The sequence below is a fragment of the Carassius auratus genome, chromosome 25 (assembly GCF_003368295.1).
Source record: "Carassius auratus strain Wakin chromosome 25, ASM336829v1, whole genome shotgun sequence".
Lineage (NCBI taxonomy): Eukaryota > Metazoa > Chordata > Actinopteri > Cypriniformes > Cyprinidae > Carassius > Carassius auratus.
The window spans coordinates 9,628,727-9,647,357 of NC_039267.1; the positions used below are offsets into that span (position 1 = coordinate 9,628,727).

The window sequence follows — 18,631 nt, forward strand, 5'->3', positions numbered from 1 at the left end:
TGTTTGTTATTCTCTCTCTCTCTCTCTCTCTCTCTCTCTCTCTCTCTCTCTTTCTCTCTCTCTCCTCTCTTTGTGTTGTGTTTTGGACTTTTTGTTGACCTTTCAGTTTTATTTCTTTGTTCTGTTTTGGTGTGTTTTGAGTTTTTTTTTTTTTTTATGTTCTGTGTTCTATCATATTCTTTTTGTTTGTCCGTTCTTTCTTTTATTATTATTATTATTATTATTATTATTATTATTATTATTATTATACTGTCTGGGAAGGTTTTTTTTTCTTATGTTATTGTTTTTTTTTTTTAACAAGATTATTATTTCTTATTTTTTTTTCTTTTTTTTTTTTCTTTTTTTTTTTAAATGAATGAATGAATGATAGGAATGACATCTATGATTTTCTAATATGTCTTATAACGGTGTGCCTTCAGTGCACATCTGAGTGAACTGCTCAGCATCCAGTAGTGTGCTGGTGTTTATCTCCTACTGGCATTGTAGTAATGCAATAGAGCTGCTGTGTGCAGAGCTGATGTGAATGGCGTCCTGTGGGAGCTGCGCTAATGAGAGAAGAGCTCTCAGCTCCTGCCCAGGTCAGCTAATGTCTGCTCTTATAGAGCATAATGACCATGGAGAGACTCTTATCTCTGCCTCTTTGCCCGTTTCTTTTTCTTCATCCTCCATCTTCTGCAGAGTCCCGCAATGAAACGGATCTCCTCCGAGTCAATAACACGTTATCTACAATCACCCCACCACACAATGTAAAATAAAAGAAGACGCATGTAGGATCTGTTAATAACACATTTGTGTTTCCATTAATGAAATGCAAGGAGATCTGAATCTAATGAATGGGGTTTAGGAGGAGTTCCTCATGAACTTTAATGATACAGTACAAATCACAGACAGCCTTCCAGATATTTTCATCTGTTATCAATGCCATCGATTCCCAGCAGGCATCTCTTCGCCGAACAAGCCTGCACTTGTGTGGAGGTGGCAACTTGAGCCGCATTGATCTGGACCATCAATCACTGGGGTGGCAGACTCTTTTAGCCTCTCTCTCTCTTTCTCTCTCTCTCTGTCTCTCGCTCTCTCTCTTTCTCTATCTCTCCCCCACACTCATCCACTGCTGACTTTAATGGCTCCATTGAAGGACACACGCAGAGCAAGGAGTGTCAGGGGTGTACAGTAGGATGGTTTCCAGGGGAAGTGAAGACCTCCACTATGGCTTCCCGTGGCTGATGTAACCCCCTGTGGACCCTCGTGGAGGACATTTCTGTATGGAGTGCTGGACTTGTGGTGGATAAAAAATAGTGTCATAATTGTCGACTCCATCGATTCCACCCATCCCCCCCCCCAGCCAAGAAGGGTCCGGTGGCACCCCGCCCTGCCCCGCAGATGGTGCTCAGCCTGGCCATGGACTCAAGAGAGGATGGGGACAGCTGGATGGAGGAACAGTGGGAGAAATGGTACAGTAGTGATGCAGCTGTGTCCCCTACACTGCCTTTTTACGCTGCACTTAACTGACCTTGGATCTGCTTGTGTTCTCTGAAATAGTCCAATAGGTAGTTTGGTGTGCACGTAGGAAACCGATATAGGGTTATGGATAAAACTGAAGGTTTTGTAAGTTAATGAGTATATAGTGTTTCTGATCTAAAATAAGGCTTCATTTGCTGTCTTTTACATGGTACTAAATCATAATCAAAAGTACCGACTGTAATGTGCAAAAAGACGTTTATAGTTACGCTAGGTTCACTGGGTTGACCGAATTCATTATCATGTTAAATTGTCTTGTTCATCTTATCTAGAAATGTGGGCGGCTGCACAATTGCAGGTATATAAACAGGAAGTATTGTGAAATTAGTAAGTCTGATTGTCAGTAAACGGCTAGCTTGCAGATAGTGGGTAAGACTGCTTAAAAACAACTTTATTTCTAAACATTAGGTAGAATAAATAATACTGTCATTAAACAAGTTCATACAATGTGTTAAATGAGCATTTAGGAGGAAAAATTAAACCGAAGAGTTGTTTGTTTTTGCTTGTGCTTTCTGACAAGATTTTCATACGTGTAACTTAATTCTGAATGTAACATTTGATCAAGTCCGTAATTTTATTTCTTTTATGTAAATTTGTTTGTATATGAATATAAATTTATATAAAGGTTTATTAAATAAATGTAAATTATAAACTAAAAGTTAGCAGAATTTCCAACTGATACCTGCGGGATTACATTAAATGACTAAAAGAAACTTTTTTTTTTTTTTTTTTTTTACATATAGGCCTAGAAGTTTACAGCATTGCAGTAGTTGTGAAGTTATCAGATGAGCAGGAGAGCCTTGCCCTCTCTCTGTGTATGATTGTGGAGAGATGACGTAGTGTGTGTGTCCCTGTCTGCGTGGGTGTGCTGGCGCTTTACAGGTTAACCCACGATATCAGTCTGAATGAATACGAGGATGACGACCTGTCAGAAGTGACAGAAATCACAGATGAGAACGGAATCACTCTCAGCCAGCTCGACCTCAATTCTAAAGTAAGTCTGTACCCTCAAATACACTTACTGTATAGACTTTAGTCTGTTTTCATAAGCTGGAATTTGGTAAACCAATATATTTTCATACATTCTCAGATAAGAGATACAAAAGTTGCCACTGGGGTGGTACCTACCTTTTCAAAATGTACCTTATGTACCTCTAAAGGGAGCATATTTGTTATTTAAAAGTGAATATTAGTCAGCGCTGATGGCCTTGTGGGCAGTACACTGACAATGTTGTGCTTTGGGTGTCCCGAGTTAGTGGACCTGTCCCGATCCCACCCCTGCTCTCTCACCCACTTTGCTTCCTGTTGACCTACTGTCCTATCTAAATAAGAGGTATAAATCGCCAACAATAAATCTTTTACAAAAAAAAAAGTTCATATTATAGCACATAAATGGTACATAGTAGTACTTTTTAAAAAGATACTGCCCTGTGACTGATTTTGTACCTATTTTCTAAGAAAGAATATATATATATATATATATATATATATATATATATATATATATATATATATATATATTTATATATATATATATTTGTATATATATATTTATATTTGTATATTTAAGCAATACATTTCTATGTGATTTTCACTACTTTATTTATTTGCACACATTTGGTTGAATATGTATTTTGGTGTCAGGGTTTACTCTGATTTTTGGGAGGTGTGCCAAAGCACCACCTGTACATGCCTATATGGGTTAATTAACATCTGCTCTGAGCCTGTAGCTAATCTCCAGTGGGCTAAAATCCTGCTATGAATTTACAGCTCACTACCTTCGACTAGTTCAGGAGTCAAATGTTACACTTAACATTTGATTTATTGATTTATTAATTTAACTTTGAAAAACAAAAGATAATGTTAGGCTCTCAGTGTGTATAAAAGAGCAGCTTGGACATTCTTCAAAACATTTCCTTTTATGATCAAAACAATGTCAAACAGGTTTAAAACTATGATGGTGAGTAAATAATGACCAAAACGTTAACTTTTGCATGATCTACCCCTTACATTTTTAACCTCCCTTGTGTCCTCCCTTAATTAAAATGTATTTCAAGAGTATAATTACTGTTAGTAAAGTAATCACAGTTATCTTAATTCAAAAACAGCAGCCATCAATGGGCGCTCCCCATCACAAAGTAAAACGTTTGTGTGGTTTATATATACCATATCTCCACCCTAAAACCAAACAGTCACTTATCTTTCCATGAGACACAGTCTGGAGCTGAATGAGGAATCATCTGACGGTGCTGAGCTTGGTGAGCTGTTTACCCCACAGCAAAAATAGATTTCTAGGTCAAAGGCACATCTTCAGTTTCCATGTATCACAGTTCAAATATATGTAGAGATTGAGTATATCAGTATTCATATGACTATGAGTGAGTGAGGTCACACCAGTTAGCATAGCAGTCAATTAGCATTAGACATGAACACTGAGGGGAGATGTCAAAGTCAATCACATCTGTTTATCTTGGATGTCATCGTCTAAGCATTTAAACGAGCAAAATCCCTCATAATTTCTCAGCCTTTTTTTTTTTTTTTATCATGCGCATGCTAACATACATTTTCATGTTATGAAAAACTGTTTACAGACATCAATGCAGTTAAGCGTAACTGAATGTTATAAATTGTGTTAATGCCAATCGCATTAGACTTTTTATCATGGATATCATCATTTCACAACTTAAACTTAAAAACCCTCATGTATGATTTCACAGCATCTTTTTATGCAATAGTTATTATCATAGCATAAATGTTTATGCATAGAAAAGGTGCATTTTAAGGCAATAAAGCACAATTGGACAGTGTGATTGAACAAAAATCCCTAGTTTATGATTTCACAACATTTTTTTACGTCACTATTAGCATCATAACATAAGTGTTTATGCTAAGGAAAGCTGTATAAATAGATAATTAAGTTAGCATTGCATAGCATAATTGGCTTTGACACAGTGAGAAGTTATATTCAGTCACATCCAATGGTTCAACTTGATCATTGACAACTAAAAAGTCTCTCATTTATGATTTCAAAACTAATATTTGTGATAATTAGCATCAGAAGTTCAAGACAAGCAGGCAGTTAATGTCTTGATTTTCATATCTGACTAAAATAAAAATTCCTCTTTTAACATTTCACATACCCTTATAATGCAGTGATTAGCATTATAAGAAATGTGTTGAAAGACAAAGAGGTTAAGCGTAATTGGCTTTGACAGAATTTATAAAACGTTCAATAACATCTAACTGTTTAGCATGGATATCATTATGTTATATCTAAAATCCTTCATTTTTTATTTCCCAGCCTTATAATGTAATGTTTAATGTGATAAACAATGACATGGTGTTTATGGCAAGAAGAGCTGCGTTTAAAGACAATAAGGCAGTTTAGCGTAATTAAACATGTTATAATCTCTCTCCTCGGCATCTCTGGGTGTGTTTATTTAGCTTATGTCGCGTGACACGCCTCATTGTTCTCTGGGATTGAATTAGCTTTCCTTACAGCAGCCAGGAAGGGAGCCACAGGCTGATGTCATCACCGCGCTCTGATTGGCCGGCTGTGTCTGACTGCAGCTCCTTTGCTCTCGCCTCTAAAGCTCTGCTGCCTGCTCTTCCCAGGATCACATGACTCAGCCGACCAATGGCACGCCGAGGAGCGGCCAGAGGAGGGGGGTGCTGGAGCTGCAGACGGAGATGCTCCACTTGGACCTGATTGATGCAGAGGGAGGAATCTTGGAGGAAGAGGAGAACGAGAGGCGGCCGGTTGATGCCGTCGATGACAACCACAAGGAAGAGCAGGGTGCAGGGCCGCCTGTCACTCAGCCTCAGCTAAAGGATTTCATCCCTGACATCACCATGGATACATACCGGCCCAAGAGACCCACCACCCTGAATCTTTTCCCCCAAGTGCCAAGGACTCAGGTGAGATGGACAGTTTTGGCAGCGGCCTACGGTCTTTAAGAGGCTTGCGATTACGTCCGAGGCAGGTGGACAGGGATTAGAAATTGTTTAACAGTAAAAGTGATGATTTCCATACTGCACAAACCGGATCTCGAGCAGTAATGTCATCTGGAGCCGTTCCCCTTGAGGGATGGCGTGTATTTTTCAGTGTGTATGCAAATCGGTGGCATGTAGCACTCGGGTTTCTTTGATACTCCCGGCCGGTGATGCTGCGGTGATGACGTTTCCTGTTTGTGAGCTCCCGCTCGGCCCACCTGCTATGAATCACTGCTGTTCGCCCTCTGTGCGTAATGCAATCCGACAAGAGAGAGCGTGAGTGGATCGTTACTGTTGACCTGTGAGGGTCAAACAGCAGGGGGCCACACTTTAATTTGCCAGTTTGAACAAAATGTAATATGTGGCGCTGTTTTTGAATGCGTTGTGATTGACATTTTTGGGGTAGCTACTCTAGATAACTTGTTGATCTATGCATCATGTTAGAAGAGACTGGGGCATGTTGTCACAGTTTTTATTCCTTGGAGTATTTCTAGGCTACATTTGTTAACATTTCCAACATAAAAGTGTCCTGGAAAAAGGCATTGTGTGACAACATTCCCCAATGGAAAAGCAACATATTCTGACTTGACATTTGTGAGAGTAGTTTTATGATGTTCAGAAATATGGTGATACTGGAATTTTATTTAACAACTTAACCCTGATCTCCATTATGCATTTCTGAAGCACTAAAATGAGGTGTTTTATTACTGTTTTGAGTTATTTAATTAACTACAGTTTGCCTCAAAAATTGGTTGACCTTAATAATACATTTTCCAATTTATAATATTTTCCAAAATACACTTTTACATGTCAATAATGATAATTACAGACATTATAAACGTGTTAAAATATATTGTTTTACTTTATTATTACTGCACATAATCTAACCTAGTGTTGTTATTTTTAAATCAAAGTAAAACTATAAAAAATAGTTTGTGGTAATTGAAATGAAGCTAAAATAAAATAAATATTACCGGTACATAAAAAATGTAAATACTGCCTTGACTGAAATAAGTTGAAATACCAATATTACTAAACAAAAACAGAAAAAATTGTGTGTGTGTATATATATATATATATATATGTGTGTATATGTATATGTATATATGTATATGTATATGTATATGTATATGTATATGTATATGTATATATATATGTATATGTATGTGTATATATATATATATATATGTATGTATATGTATATGTTATGTATATGTATTGTATGTATATATATATATATATATATATATATATATATGTATATATGTGTATATATATGTATATATGTGTATATATATGTATATATGCATATATATATGTATATATGCATATATATATGTATATATATATATATATATATATATATATATATATATATATATATACACACACTGATATTACTTTAGTCTTCGAGAGTCCTCTCTCTCTGAATTTTGAAGTGCATCATGGGTAATGAGGCTGAGGAAACCAAATGATTTAAGTAATGGCCCAGGACTGATTTACTGAAAAGACTTCAATCTCAGACTGTTCTGAACTTAAAATTACCTTTTTTTTTTCATTTTCTGTGCAAAAGGATTTGTTTATGCGGTTTGCTGTAATTTCCAATATTGCCCCGAATTTGATCAAAAGACATTTATAATCATAAATATTCTAGATATAATGGTTATATGTGACCCTGGACCACAAAACCAGTCCTAAGTGTCAATTTTTAAAAAAAAAAATCTAAATACTAAGAAAATCACCTTTTGAAGTTGTCTGAATGAATTCTTAATGCATATTACTAATCAGTTTTACAGTAGGAAATTTACAAAATATCTTCATGGAATATGATCTTTGCTAAATGTCCTAATGATTTTTGGCATAAAACAAACATAATTTTGACACATACAATGTTTTTTTTTTTTTTTTGGTTTTTTTTGTTGGCTAATGCTAAAAATATACCCCAGTGACTTAAGACTGGTTTTGTGTTCCAGTTTTTGCAGTTTAAATGCATAAATGAATACTGTCATCATTTACTCACCCTCATGTCAATCCAAACAAAGGGAGATATTTTGCTGAATGTTCCAGCTGCACTATAACATACATAAAAAAATATGTGTCAAAAATGTACTTTATTCCAGATCTGAAGGCAAACAACAACACAAATCTCATTCTTGGTTTAATACAGGTCAATCAGGTTTTGGAATAATATGAGGATGATAAAATGATGAAAGAATGTTTAGCACTTCAACCTGTGCTGAGCTAAAAATACACATTTAATACAATGCAGTTGTTCTGCAGTAATTGCATAACAATATTTACCATCTTATAGCATTAGTGCTGGCCAGTCCAGTGTCCCGAATTCCCAAATCAGTGGATATATTAAAACCGATGGTCTGTATAATTAAGACGTGCAAAACTCAGCTTGCCAACTGGTTATTTTGAGGTTGACATCGTTGCTTGTGTGAAACTATCTCAGTATCTTTGCTTGAATATTTGAGCACACTGAATCGTATCCAGGTCGGCAGAACATTTTACAACCAGAGAAGATGGTGGACGACTGTAAATGTGCTTCCCTGTCTTTAATCTCATAATCTTGGCTTGTTGAATCTCTCTACGTCTGCAGCATTGGCACAGCCGCTGGGCTCAAAGGGCATTTGAGGAATTAACAAAGAGCTTTTCTACAGAAAGTGAACAGAGTTATTGGGTAATACAAGTAAAACCGTGAGAAGTCTACTCTAAAAATATCTATGTTGTGACAGAAATATTTTAGCAAGCTAGAGGCCTGGGTGTTGGCTGAAACCCTCAGGATCAATGTGAAACACTATTGACAACATATTTCTACTACTATAATCTGACACGTTTTTAAGTGAAATGGGATATTCAACCGTTAAAAATGTAAAGACTTGTTTTTACGAGGAAACAGAATTTTTTAAGCTTCATGGCATACCTGAATGGAACTGGATGGCATCCAAAAATATAGGTCGTTTTAGATGTGCTAGTTATTTAGTTATTGGTTATTTTTTAAATATTAGTTATTAACAAAATAGTTATTTTTATTTTGTTGAAAGATTGTAAATAACATTAAAACGTACTGCCATTTTGTTTGGTTTAAAGACCTGATTAAATGAATTAACTTTTTTTTTTGACATTTTCTACTGAAGCTATGTATGTTTTGGCAGAAGTAGTCATTTAAAAAAAAAATAGACTATGACCTTTTTTATATTATTAAGTTATGTTATTACCTTTATAGACACTAGAAAGCTTCTCATTGGACGAAAAACTGAAGTGCAGGATAAATCATCAATATTTTACAACCATAAATATGTATTTTAAATCTGCTTTAGGAATTTTTAGGAGTACATTAGAATACAGATAACGCTATTTATAATATTATGATAACATTAGTATGTAGATAACTGTGTATAGATAACAGTATATATAACTGTCAGCTCTTTGAGGTGTCTTTCTCAAAATTCAATGTCACTTTTTTTTTTTCCTTTAGAGATAAAGATTACTTAGTTTCTAATCTGATACAGTTATAGACCAAAACAGACTCTGATTAATAAACTAGATAGCAATGAACTGTGGGGAATGAGTTTCTCCCATCTGGTTTCTTTCCTCATACCATTTTTAGTGTCAGTAAATAAGAGCATCATATTAGCCATCTGTGTCTTCCTACTCCGTCACGAACACTACTGTGTTCCCATCTACCCCCACACTTGCGCACACACTGACACTCTCTCACGCATGCCAATTCCTGCATCAAGGATGGGCGCATTGCTATGGCAACATAGGAGTGTCAGTGCTAAAGGTGCATTATAGCAGCGTGGTCAAATGGTGAGTCAGCATCAGTAAAGAGCACTAAATCTATCAGTCAGATTGCTCTTCCTGTAACTCGCTCCTTTTTATGGATTGTTGTCAAATACAGTTTCTGTTTCACTATATAAAAGCTGTGGTGACAATGAGTAATGCTGAAGAAACCACATGATTTATCTAAGATGGAGGGATGTACACGTGTCAGTTTTTTTTTTCATATTTAGTTATACCAAAGTATTTTTTTTTTTTAAATGTTAATTTCAACAATATTGGTCTAAATCTCAGCATTTTGTATATTAAAATCTGTCGCTCGTTCATTTTACTTTGATTGCAGGACACAATAAATAACAATTCCTTTGGTGAGAAAGAACGGAGGAAAGAAAAGAAAACCCACTCTTCATCACCACACATTAAGGGTGAGTAGTGGCCATGCACACTAAACAAATGAACCTGTCTGAAAAATTGCTGGGACTTGAATTTTACAAACAAGACATTTTTCATAATCACCACTATGCATTAGAGGAACTGCCATAAATGAAAGAAATACAAGCTGTGGGTGTATTGTTGTTCGGTGTTTTTGTAGTATTTCGCATCCATGGATTGAAAGTGTGTTTGTGTGTTGTAATTAACTTAATGTGATTTTCATCAATCTACTACTACTACTGATAGAGTTCATCAGATTTAATTTGCGTCGGACTCTCTAAGTATGAAAAATGCCTTAAATTCTGTAAAGCTAATTTCATTTTTGTTGAAATACATTTATGAGTTTAAATACTACAGCTTTCTCCCAATTTGGATGGGTCCACTATATACTTAAATTAAATGCTTCCCTGATGATGGGAAATTTGCATTTGGCATATTTAAGCTTTAGCACCTCCCTAAATGCTGTATTAAATGAAAATTCACACTATCTATTTTACAAACCCAAGTTTTTGATCTTATTGTGAATAATTCATGAATGTTTGACTTTCTCGTTTTTTTCACCTACAGTATTGCGTTGCAATTCTTAATCAAAATGTCATAACTGGATGTTTTCCTGGTGTCAAACTTCTCCAATTAAGATCTGCCACCATCCAAGCGATGGATTGAAATAATTCTCTGCCCTACAATATTTTCTTTTTTGATAATGTGTTTCACTAGAATCTACATCACTATATGGATGAGAATACATTTTACATTTATACATTTGGTGCTTTAATCTCATATTATTTGCTGGTAACTTTCTTCGATTGACAAAATTACGCACTTCAACCCTATATTTTATACCATATATCATATATTCACCTTCTATATTAATTTAAAAGTAATCAAGATTGATTACGTCTTGTGCAGAGTGAAACTTAGCATTTTGCAAGACTTTAACTATAGCATTGACTGACATTTTTACATAATCTTCTTTAGATGTTTTTCTCCACTAGGCTTATTGCCTAATGTATAATCTTCTGTGTGTGTGAAACAGGAGATCCGGCAGCCAAACCTGAGCAGGTTAGCCTGACCGATGGGGACAAAGTTCAGGCCAAGGCGGACACCAAACCACGGGGCCCTGCCTCCTCCACGAACAAAGCCTCTGCCTTTCACACCAAGAAGAAGGACAAGTTGACTGAGTCTTTGAACAACCCCAATCTGGTGGCACCCCTCACGCAGAAGGTCATGAGGGAAAAATCCACGGAAGTGACCCTGATAGAGGGTGTCCTTGATATCCCAAACCATTTGCAAGGAAAAAGCCCGGTATCACACCTTCATTGGCTATCGGGACCAAGAGCAGTATCCTGCGGAGAATGAAGGTACGTGTGACCAGCTGGTCGACAAAAACAAGGACTATCACATTTCAGAAGGAAATGCAACAGAGGAGATCCACCTCACGCCAGTCAACGGTGAACAAGAGCGTCCATATCTGTCCCAGAGCAGCGACAGCAACCGCATGTCCATTAGTTCGGACACGGAGCTTCCTCCCCCTCACTACTACCCATCGGCGGGTTGTCCGAACCCCTCCATTAGCGAGGAGGATGAGGTATACCCACCCACGCCCCCATGTCGGACTGTCAGCCTCAGCGACGCAGGGGACGCAAGTAAGTGGGCTGAAACCCGCAAGCCTAAAGTGGCGAAGGAGGACACAGGGAACTTAAAGGCGGTGGCGGTCAGCACGGATGCTTCAGGACTGACATATGACTCTGTTAAGTACACCCTAGTGGTGGATGAACATGCTAAGCTCGAGCTAGTGAGTATCAAGGACTGCTACAAAGGTTATGAAAGTGACAGTGACAATACCGTCTACGAGTCTGCTATTGACGAGGACGACGAGGATCAAGAAGTGGATGAAGAGGAGGAAGAGTCTGGAGGAAGGGACATGAGGAGAGACACTTCCTGTTTGTCTGCAGACTCTACTACAGACACCACCTCAGACATGCCCCGTTCCCGCAAATTCATGAACGTCTTCGTGAAGGGACGGTCACGTTTTTCTGGTGAGTAATAAGAGCTGATTTGTAATTTAATAATAATAATAATTCATTTAGAATTTTTTTACATTTTTTTATAATTTTCTTAACATGGGGTTTTGTTGCAAATGTGCACAGATCTTAATTAGTACTCTAAAATGCATTTAGGCATTTCTTGAGGCTGCTGGGGTATTTCGGCTACTTTTGAGCGTGAAACACTTCCATTGTCTACAATGCCTAGGTTAGTTTTTGGCTTCCAGAAATGTATCCAAAATCAATTTAAAGTGTCAGTTGTACCACAAATAGTGCCATGTGCTTCCAGTAGATGACAGTTTTATCTCATAACCTGCCCTATAAAGGGCATGAACATGCAATATAATTCAGAAAAAAATTATGGCTTATACATTTATAAAAATTAGCTCTTTGTGTGAAGCTAAACATCTGTTAACATTATATATTCAGTGGATACACCAAATGAAGCCAAGGGCGGTGTGAAAAAGGCTCAGAAGGAATGGCCAAATGCCAAGGGTTGAACCTTGTGGCACTTCTTCAGTAATACAACTGCCAAAGCTTTGCAAGAACTACAGATTTTCCCCAGCTAATATCAAACCCACCATTCACCAGCCAGGATCAAGATGATGAAATTCAGCCAGCTGTTCCCACCCAAATTTGTCTCTATCCTTAGATGTTCTTGTTGTGACAATGAACATTTGTTCGCCCATTCAGGTGCTGAGTTTGGATTCTTCTCCTGTGTTATTAATGGAGAGGAAAGAGAACAGAGCCACAGAGCAGTGTTCAGGTAAGGATTCGATCAAATCCTTGATACACTATTGAAAAAAAAAAAACCTAGCAGGTAACCAAGTGACTTAAAAGAGATATTGAAACATATCCCAGACAATGAAATAATGTCACATCGCAACTAAAATACAAACCCGATTCCAAAACATTTGGGACACTGTAAAAATTGTGAGTAAAAAAGGAATGGAATAATTTACAAATTTCATAAACTTATGTTTAATTCACAATAGAATATAGATCACATATCAAATGCTGAAAGTGAGACATTTTGAAATGGCATGCAAAATATTGGCTCTTTTTGGATTTCATGAGAGCTATGCATTCCAAACAGGTTGGGAAAAGGTAGCAATAAGAGGCCGGAAAAGTTAAATGTACATATAAGGAACAGCTGGAGGACCAATTTGCAACTTATTAGGTCAATTGGCAACACGATTGGGTATAAAAAGAGACTCTTAGAATGCCAGTGTCTCTCAGAAGTCAAGATGGACAGAAGATCAACAATTCTCCCAATGCTGCGGCGAAAAATAGTGGAGCAATATCAGAAAGGAGTTTCTCAGAGAAAAATTGCAAAGAGTTTGAAGTTATCATCATCTGCAGTGTATAATATCATCCAAAAATTCAGAGAATCTGGAACAATCTCTGTGCGCAAGGGTCAAGGCCGGGAAACCATACTGGATGCCCGTGATCTTCGGGCTCTTGACTGCACTGCATCACATACAGGAATGCCAATGTAATGGAAGTCACAACATGGGCTCAGGAATACAAACATTTGGCGCATCACAAAGAGGAAGATGTGACAAAGAAGACCTAAGACAGTTGAGCAACTATAAGCCTATATTAGACAAGAATGGGACAACATTCCTATTCCTAAACTTGAACAACTTGTCTCCTCAGTCCCCAGACGTTTGCAGACTGTTATAAAAAGAAAAGGGGATGCCACACAGTGGTAAACATGGCCTTGTCCCAACTTTTTTGAGATGTGTTGATGGCAGGAAATTTAACATCAACTAAATTTCCCCTTAAAATTATACATTTTCTCAGTTTAAACATTTGATATCTCATCTATGTTGTATTCTGAATTAAATATTGAAATTTGAAACTTCCACATGATTGCATTCTGTTTTTATTCACAATTTGTACAGTGTCCCAACTTTTTTGGAATCGGGTTTGTAACTGTCCTAAAAAAGTCTACATTCTATTTTGTGAAATTCACCTAAATACAAACAATAGTGAAGCCAGACGATACCTTAAAAAAAACATAACCTGAGTACTAAGACATATCTTACTATACAAATATATAGTTTGTTCAGAGACACTCTACTCATGGATGGTACCCTGAACCACTTTTTTGGAGATTTGACCTGAGCATTTTTAATTTTGGCTTGTTTACAGGTTTGTTCCTCGCCATGATGATGAGCTGGAGATGGAGGCGGACGACCCCTTATTGGTTGAGGCGCAGGCCGAGGATCTATGGTGCGAGGCCTACAACATGCGGACTGGATCCAGAGGCATCTTCCCTGCGTTTTATGCTGTCAAGGTGACAAAGGATGAACTTGTTAAAGGTAAATCTTGGCTTTGCTATAGTATTTTAAGTATCTGAGCTTCTGTTTCTTGTGCAATGAAAAATAATGACCTTTTCTGTCTGCTGTGATTTATTCAGAGGTCAAAAGTGACTGGATGGACAAATTCTGGGTAAAATTCCTTGGTTCTGTTCAAGTGCCGTATCACAAAGGGAATGATGTGCTTTGTGCCGCCATGCAAAAGGTATACAAATCAATTTTTACATTATAATTCTGCCTTGAATTTCCGTATATATTTACATAACAACTACAATGACATGATGTTGTTCATATTTAATCTGATGTTCATATGCAATCTGATTATTCCAACAGATAGCATCAAACAGACGAACAACAATGCAGTTTAGCCCCCCTTCACCTTGCATTCTGGAAATCAACACAAAAGGAGTGAAAATCATTGTTCAAGATGACTGTCAGACTTCTGGAAGGGTTTGTATACTGCATTCTTCTTTAAAAAAATAAAAAATAAGCACAAGGGTCATTCCTGCAATGCAGTACCGTTTCAAATCTCAAACAAAAAAAAAGTTATTTTATAATTTATGGAAGTAATTCAACAAGGCTTGAGGGTGTCAATTGAATTAATAAAAATTTACATTTGAACTCAAGGCTAGATGTTGCCACCATAAGGCTCTTTCACTCAACTGTGCTCTGTGACGCAACATATTCAGTCCCACAGTTATGCAATGAAGCGTCTTAAGACCGAATGGTAATCTGTAGCCATAATGTTGGGGGATCTCGCCCCTTAAGCCCCTGTGAGTGTGCTCAGTGATGTAAACCACAGGCATCAGGAGTTAAGCACACATACTAAGACCACCTCGCACCGCACTGACATCATGTGGCTGCAGGCAGCTTACACTAATGTGTTCAATCCCTGCATCTGATTAGACCACTCAGTCTTTCTTTCCATATTTTACAGGGTGAGAAGTGCTTTCACTTTTTTCAGTTGAAAAACATCTCCTTCTGTGGGTGCCATCCGAGGAACAAGAAGTGAGTTTGAACAGAAAATCATGCTTTCTCTCAAAATGCTGTTATTAGGTCCTTTCTGTTAATTTCAACTAGTTCTCAAGTGAAAATAAGTGATTTAGGGGTTAAATTAAATTATAAAATATATTAAATAAATGTTGAAAACAGTTGTGCTGCCTAATATTTTTCTAGACCTGTTCTCAGGGGTCTTTGATGAATAGATTCTTAATGAGTATTAATACATTTAGAAGAATAAAATTCTTAATTTGGGACTGAGATTTTGTGGTCACTTATTTAAAGCTGTCAATATCATAACAACTTTTTTTTCTCTCAAATTTTACCCATGTACAATGCTCCCTACTGGGAAAAAGAGAGCATACAAAAACAAAAATAAAGCCACATTCTTGACAGTCAATAATACTCTGTCATTTGTTTTTCAGGTATTTTGGAATAATAACGAAACATCCAGCATGCCAGAAATTTGCCTGTCATGTGTTCTTCTCAGATGATACAACCACGAAACTGGCTGAATCTATAGGGTGAGCTGTTCTTTAGTCACATATACAGTAACAGTAGTATACATATATTTATTAGCTAGTTTGTTCCAGGGCATATCATCTTAAGCCATTTGATTAGACAAATTTAACTTTACAAAAATGTAATTACGTAATAATTTTATTGTCCATTTTCAAGAGAGATTTTTACTTTTACTTTTTATCTATTGCCAAAAATCTGTTTTTAGTTGTATGCTAACTAACATACAGATAATCTCAGGGCTAACAGATATGAACTAAGGACCACAAAATGTTAATTTTCATTTTGTGAGAATCTTTTTGCTAATTGGATTAGAATAGTAGAATATTTCTGTTGAAAGAGAATAGAGTGCAACAGTGCCTTTCCAGTTTTAAATTTTCACAGAGTGAATTGAACTAAACCAGCCAGTTAACAAGGTGAATCACATCGTTACAAACTTTGATTTGAAGCCAAGAAGTATTGAAAAAATTGGACCAAAAACAAAAGGGGCAAGACTATGTGGCCTTAGTGAGGAGAATGAACTACAATCCCATGAAGCTTTATGAATGACAATCAAATGAAAAACAATAGAGAAAAGTATTGATTTCAAAATGTTTGACTTCATATGAAGAGAAGTAGTTTGAGAGCACAGGAAGTCTGTGTACTACTTTTGGTGCCATTTGACCCTGATCTCTGATTGGTGGAGATTCTCTGAAGAATCATGGGTAATCTAGTTTTTCAACAGGAATTCTGCTGTCAAAGATGATTAAGAAACTTTTTAAAATTATACAGGCTGATGGCTTTAACAAAAGTGTATACCAGCGATTAACAACAACACAGCTTAAAGTAGGTCTCTCTTTAAAAGTTTATAAGTTATCGTTAAAAATCAACTCCCCGTAAAGTTTTTGAAGGCACAAATAAAAGCAAAACTCATTCTACTTCTAAAAATCACATCTAGAACTTCCCAAAATGCTATTAAAATGACTTTAGTGTATATAATATAGATATGAATATATATATATATATATATATATATATATATATATATATATATATATATATATATTAAAAAAATGTTGTTTTTACAGGAAAGCTTTTCAGCAATTCTACAAAGAACATATGGAATATTCCTGTCCGACAGAAGACATCTTCCTTGAATGATCTTCAGTCTATTCATTTTTTTCCATTATCACATACTATATGAGGTGTCGCATGATGGTGGTTTTGAGCCTCTTTGTAACGTGTTATGTTGATGATATAATGTTGATGTCTATTTTAGACAAATGTTAAAATCGAAAAACCGAAAACAAATACTTTCACATTGTACAACTCGAGTATTACTGACTGGTGTAAAGCCTTACTAAGTTTAATAACAAAACGAACAAAAAATGTTTGATGTGACTTTTAAAAATCATTTGTGCGAAGTTTGGTTTTGAATTATTTCGAAGCACAATGTTTGATGCATTAATGATGGATGAAACAACATAAGACGGAAAGGAGATCTTAAAACAGCTGTAAGTTTTTTTTACCTTGAAATATCAGTTTCAAAATCTTCCAGATGGCTCACTTAATCTGAGGCAAATGGTTTCTGTTTTTTCCCGCGCTCCTCACAAACGCGGATACGAAATACCGCTAAATGGGCGGATTGCTTTATTGCAGCAACAAATGCGCGCGTACCGGTGTTGACTGTAATTACGACAGCGAATCTCGCTCTTTTAACAGTAGGGGGCTCCAAAGTCGCAAAAACATTCAGAACAGTTACTTTAAAGCTAGACTGGATAAAATATCAACGTTTATCTGAAACCAAAGCTTTACTAGGCCAAGTCCTTCTTCACTCAGAATGGAAGTGAACCATGTAATTGAATTCAGCCCAGTCTGTCCATCTGTCCCACTTTGCGAAACCCCAGGTTAAAAACCACTCTCCAACATTTCTCACATCATTTTGAAAGGATGGTAAGCACCACTTTGAAACCTAAGGTTATGAAAGCGTGATCCAGAGCATTGCTGTGCCACAATTTCAAGTGTTGTATGTTAAATAGGGTAGTCTAATTGCTGCTGTTTATCTTCAGTCAGTTGCGCACTACAAAGTCTCACAAATACAATATGGCATCCATGCTCCGTTTGGTTCTCAAATTTAATGTTTATGTGTGCTTATATTCCCGTATGCTGCTCTGTCAAACAGAGAGTAGTCTGGGTTTATTAGCATTCACCTTCAATCTCAGTATCCCTGACGTATGTAGCTGTGAAAACCAAAAAATTTTCTTTTCTTTTTACATATTATATAAGATATCTTATGGAAAAATCATAAAATATATTACTCTGGCACTTGAAAATATATACAGATAGGACACTATGGTGCTGAGGAATACAGCTGTCTGGTTATAAAAAAAGTTGTGCTTTCTCAATTTAAAAAAAAAAAAAAAAAAAAAGAAAAGAAAAAGGTTTTAAAGCCTAGGCCTAAAATGTACCCATCTTCACCAGTCCTTTCAAAATGGCACATCCTCACAGCATGTGCTTACCTAATATGCAATATTCACTAAACAAGTTTTCATTGTTTTCATTGAATAGATCAACAGGCCAAATGGTTTTAGTTTAATGATGTTTTGCTTGGTAAGGCCATTTTGAAAGGTGGTATTCAGTTAATAGGACCATTTGTGTGTGCAAAAAATATGTGCGAACCGATCCTACAAAATCACAAGTTGTGCCTATTTCATGTATCACTGTACATTATTTATTTATTTTTTATTTTTTTGAATGATCATATGTCTTCTGTGGAACCCATAAAGTTAAATCCTATTTGTAAATATATTGTCCTGGTGTGTAATTATTAAAAGTGTGTGTGTGTGTGTGCGCGTGTGTGTATACACACAAACAAAAGATTTTTATATAAACTACTGTTCAAATGTTTGTGGTCAGTAAGTTTTGTTGTTGTTGTTTTTAAATTGTCTTTGTTTTGTTTTGTATTTTAATAATGTTTTCAAATGTGATTTATTCCTGTGTTGCAAAACTGAATTTTCAGCATCATTACTCGAG

General features: G+C 36.2%; 1 protein-coding gene across 1 annotated transcript; it reads left to right on the forward strand.

Moving 5' to 3' along the window:
* Positions 1 to 392: 392 nt before the first annotated feature.
* LOC113043701 (C-Jun-amino-terminal kinase-interacting protein 1) lies at positions 393 to 18,027 on the forward strand. Its single transcript, XM_074559807.1, is given in 13 exon segments — positions 393 to 1,451; positions 2,401 to 2,512; positions 5,134 to 5,436; positions 9,644 to 9,725; positions 10,769 to 11,010; positions 11,012 to 11,771; positions 12,471 to 12,543; positions 13,935 to 14,104; positions 14,203 to 14,306; positions 14,435 to 14,551; positions 15,039 to 15,109; positions 15,526 to 15,624; positions 16,687 to 18,027. Coding segments are annotated over 13 exon segments (2,277 nt in total). The 5' UTR covers positions 393 to 1,380; the 3' UTR covers positions 16,760 to 18,027.
* Positions 18,028 to 18,631: the final 604 nt, after the last annotated feature.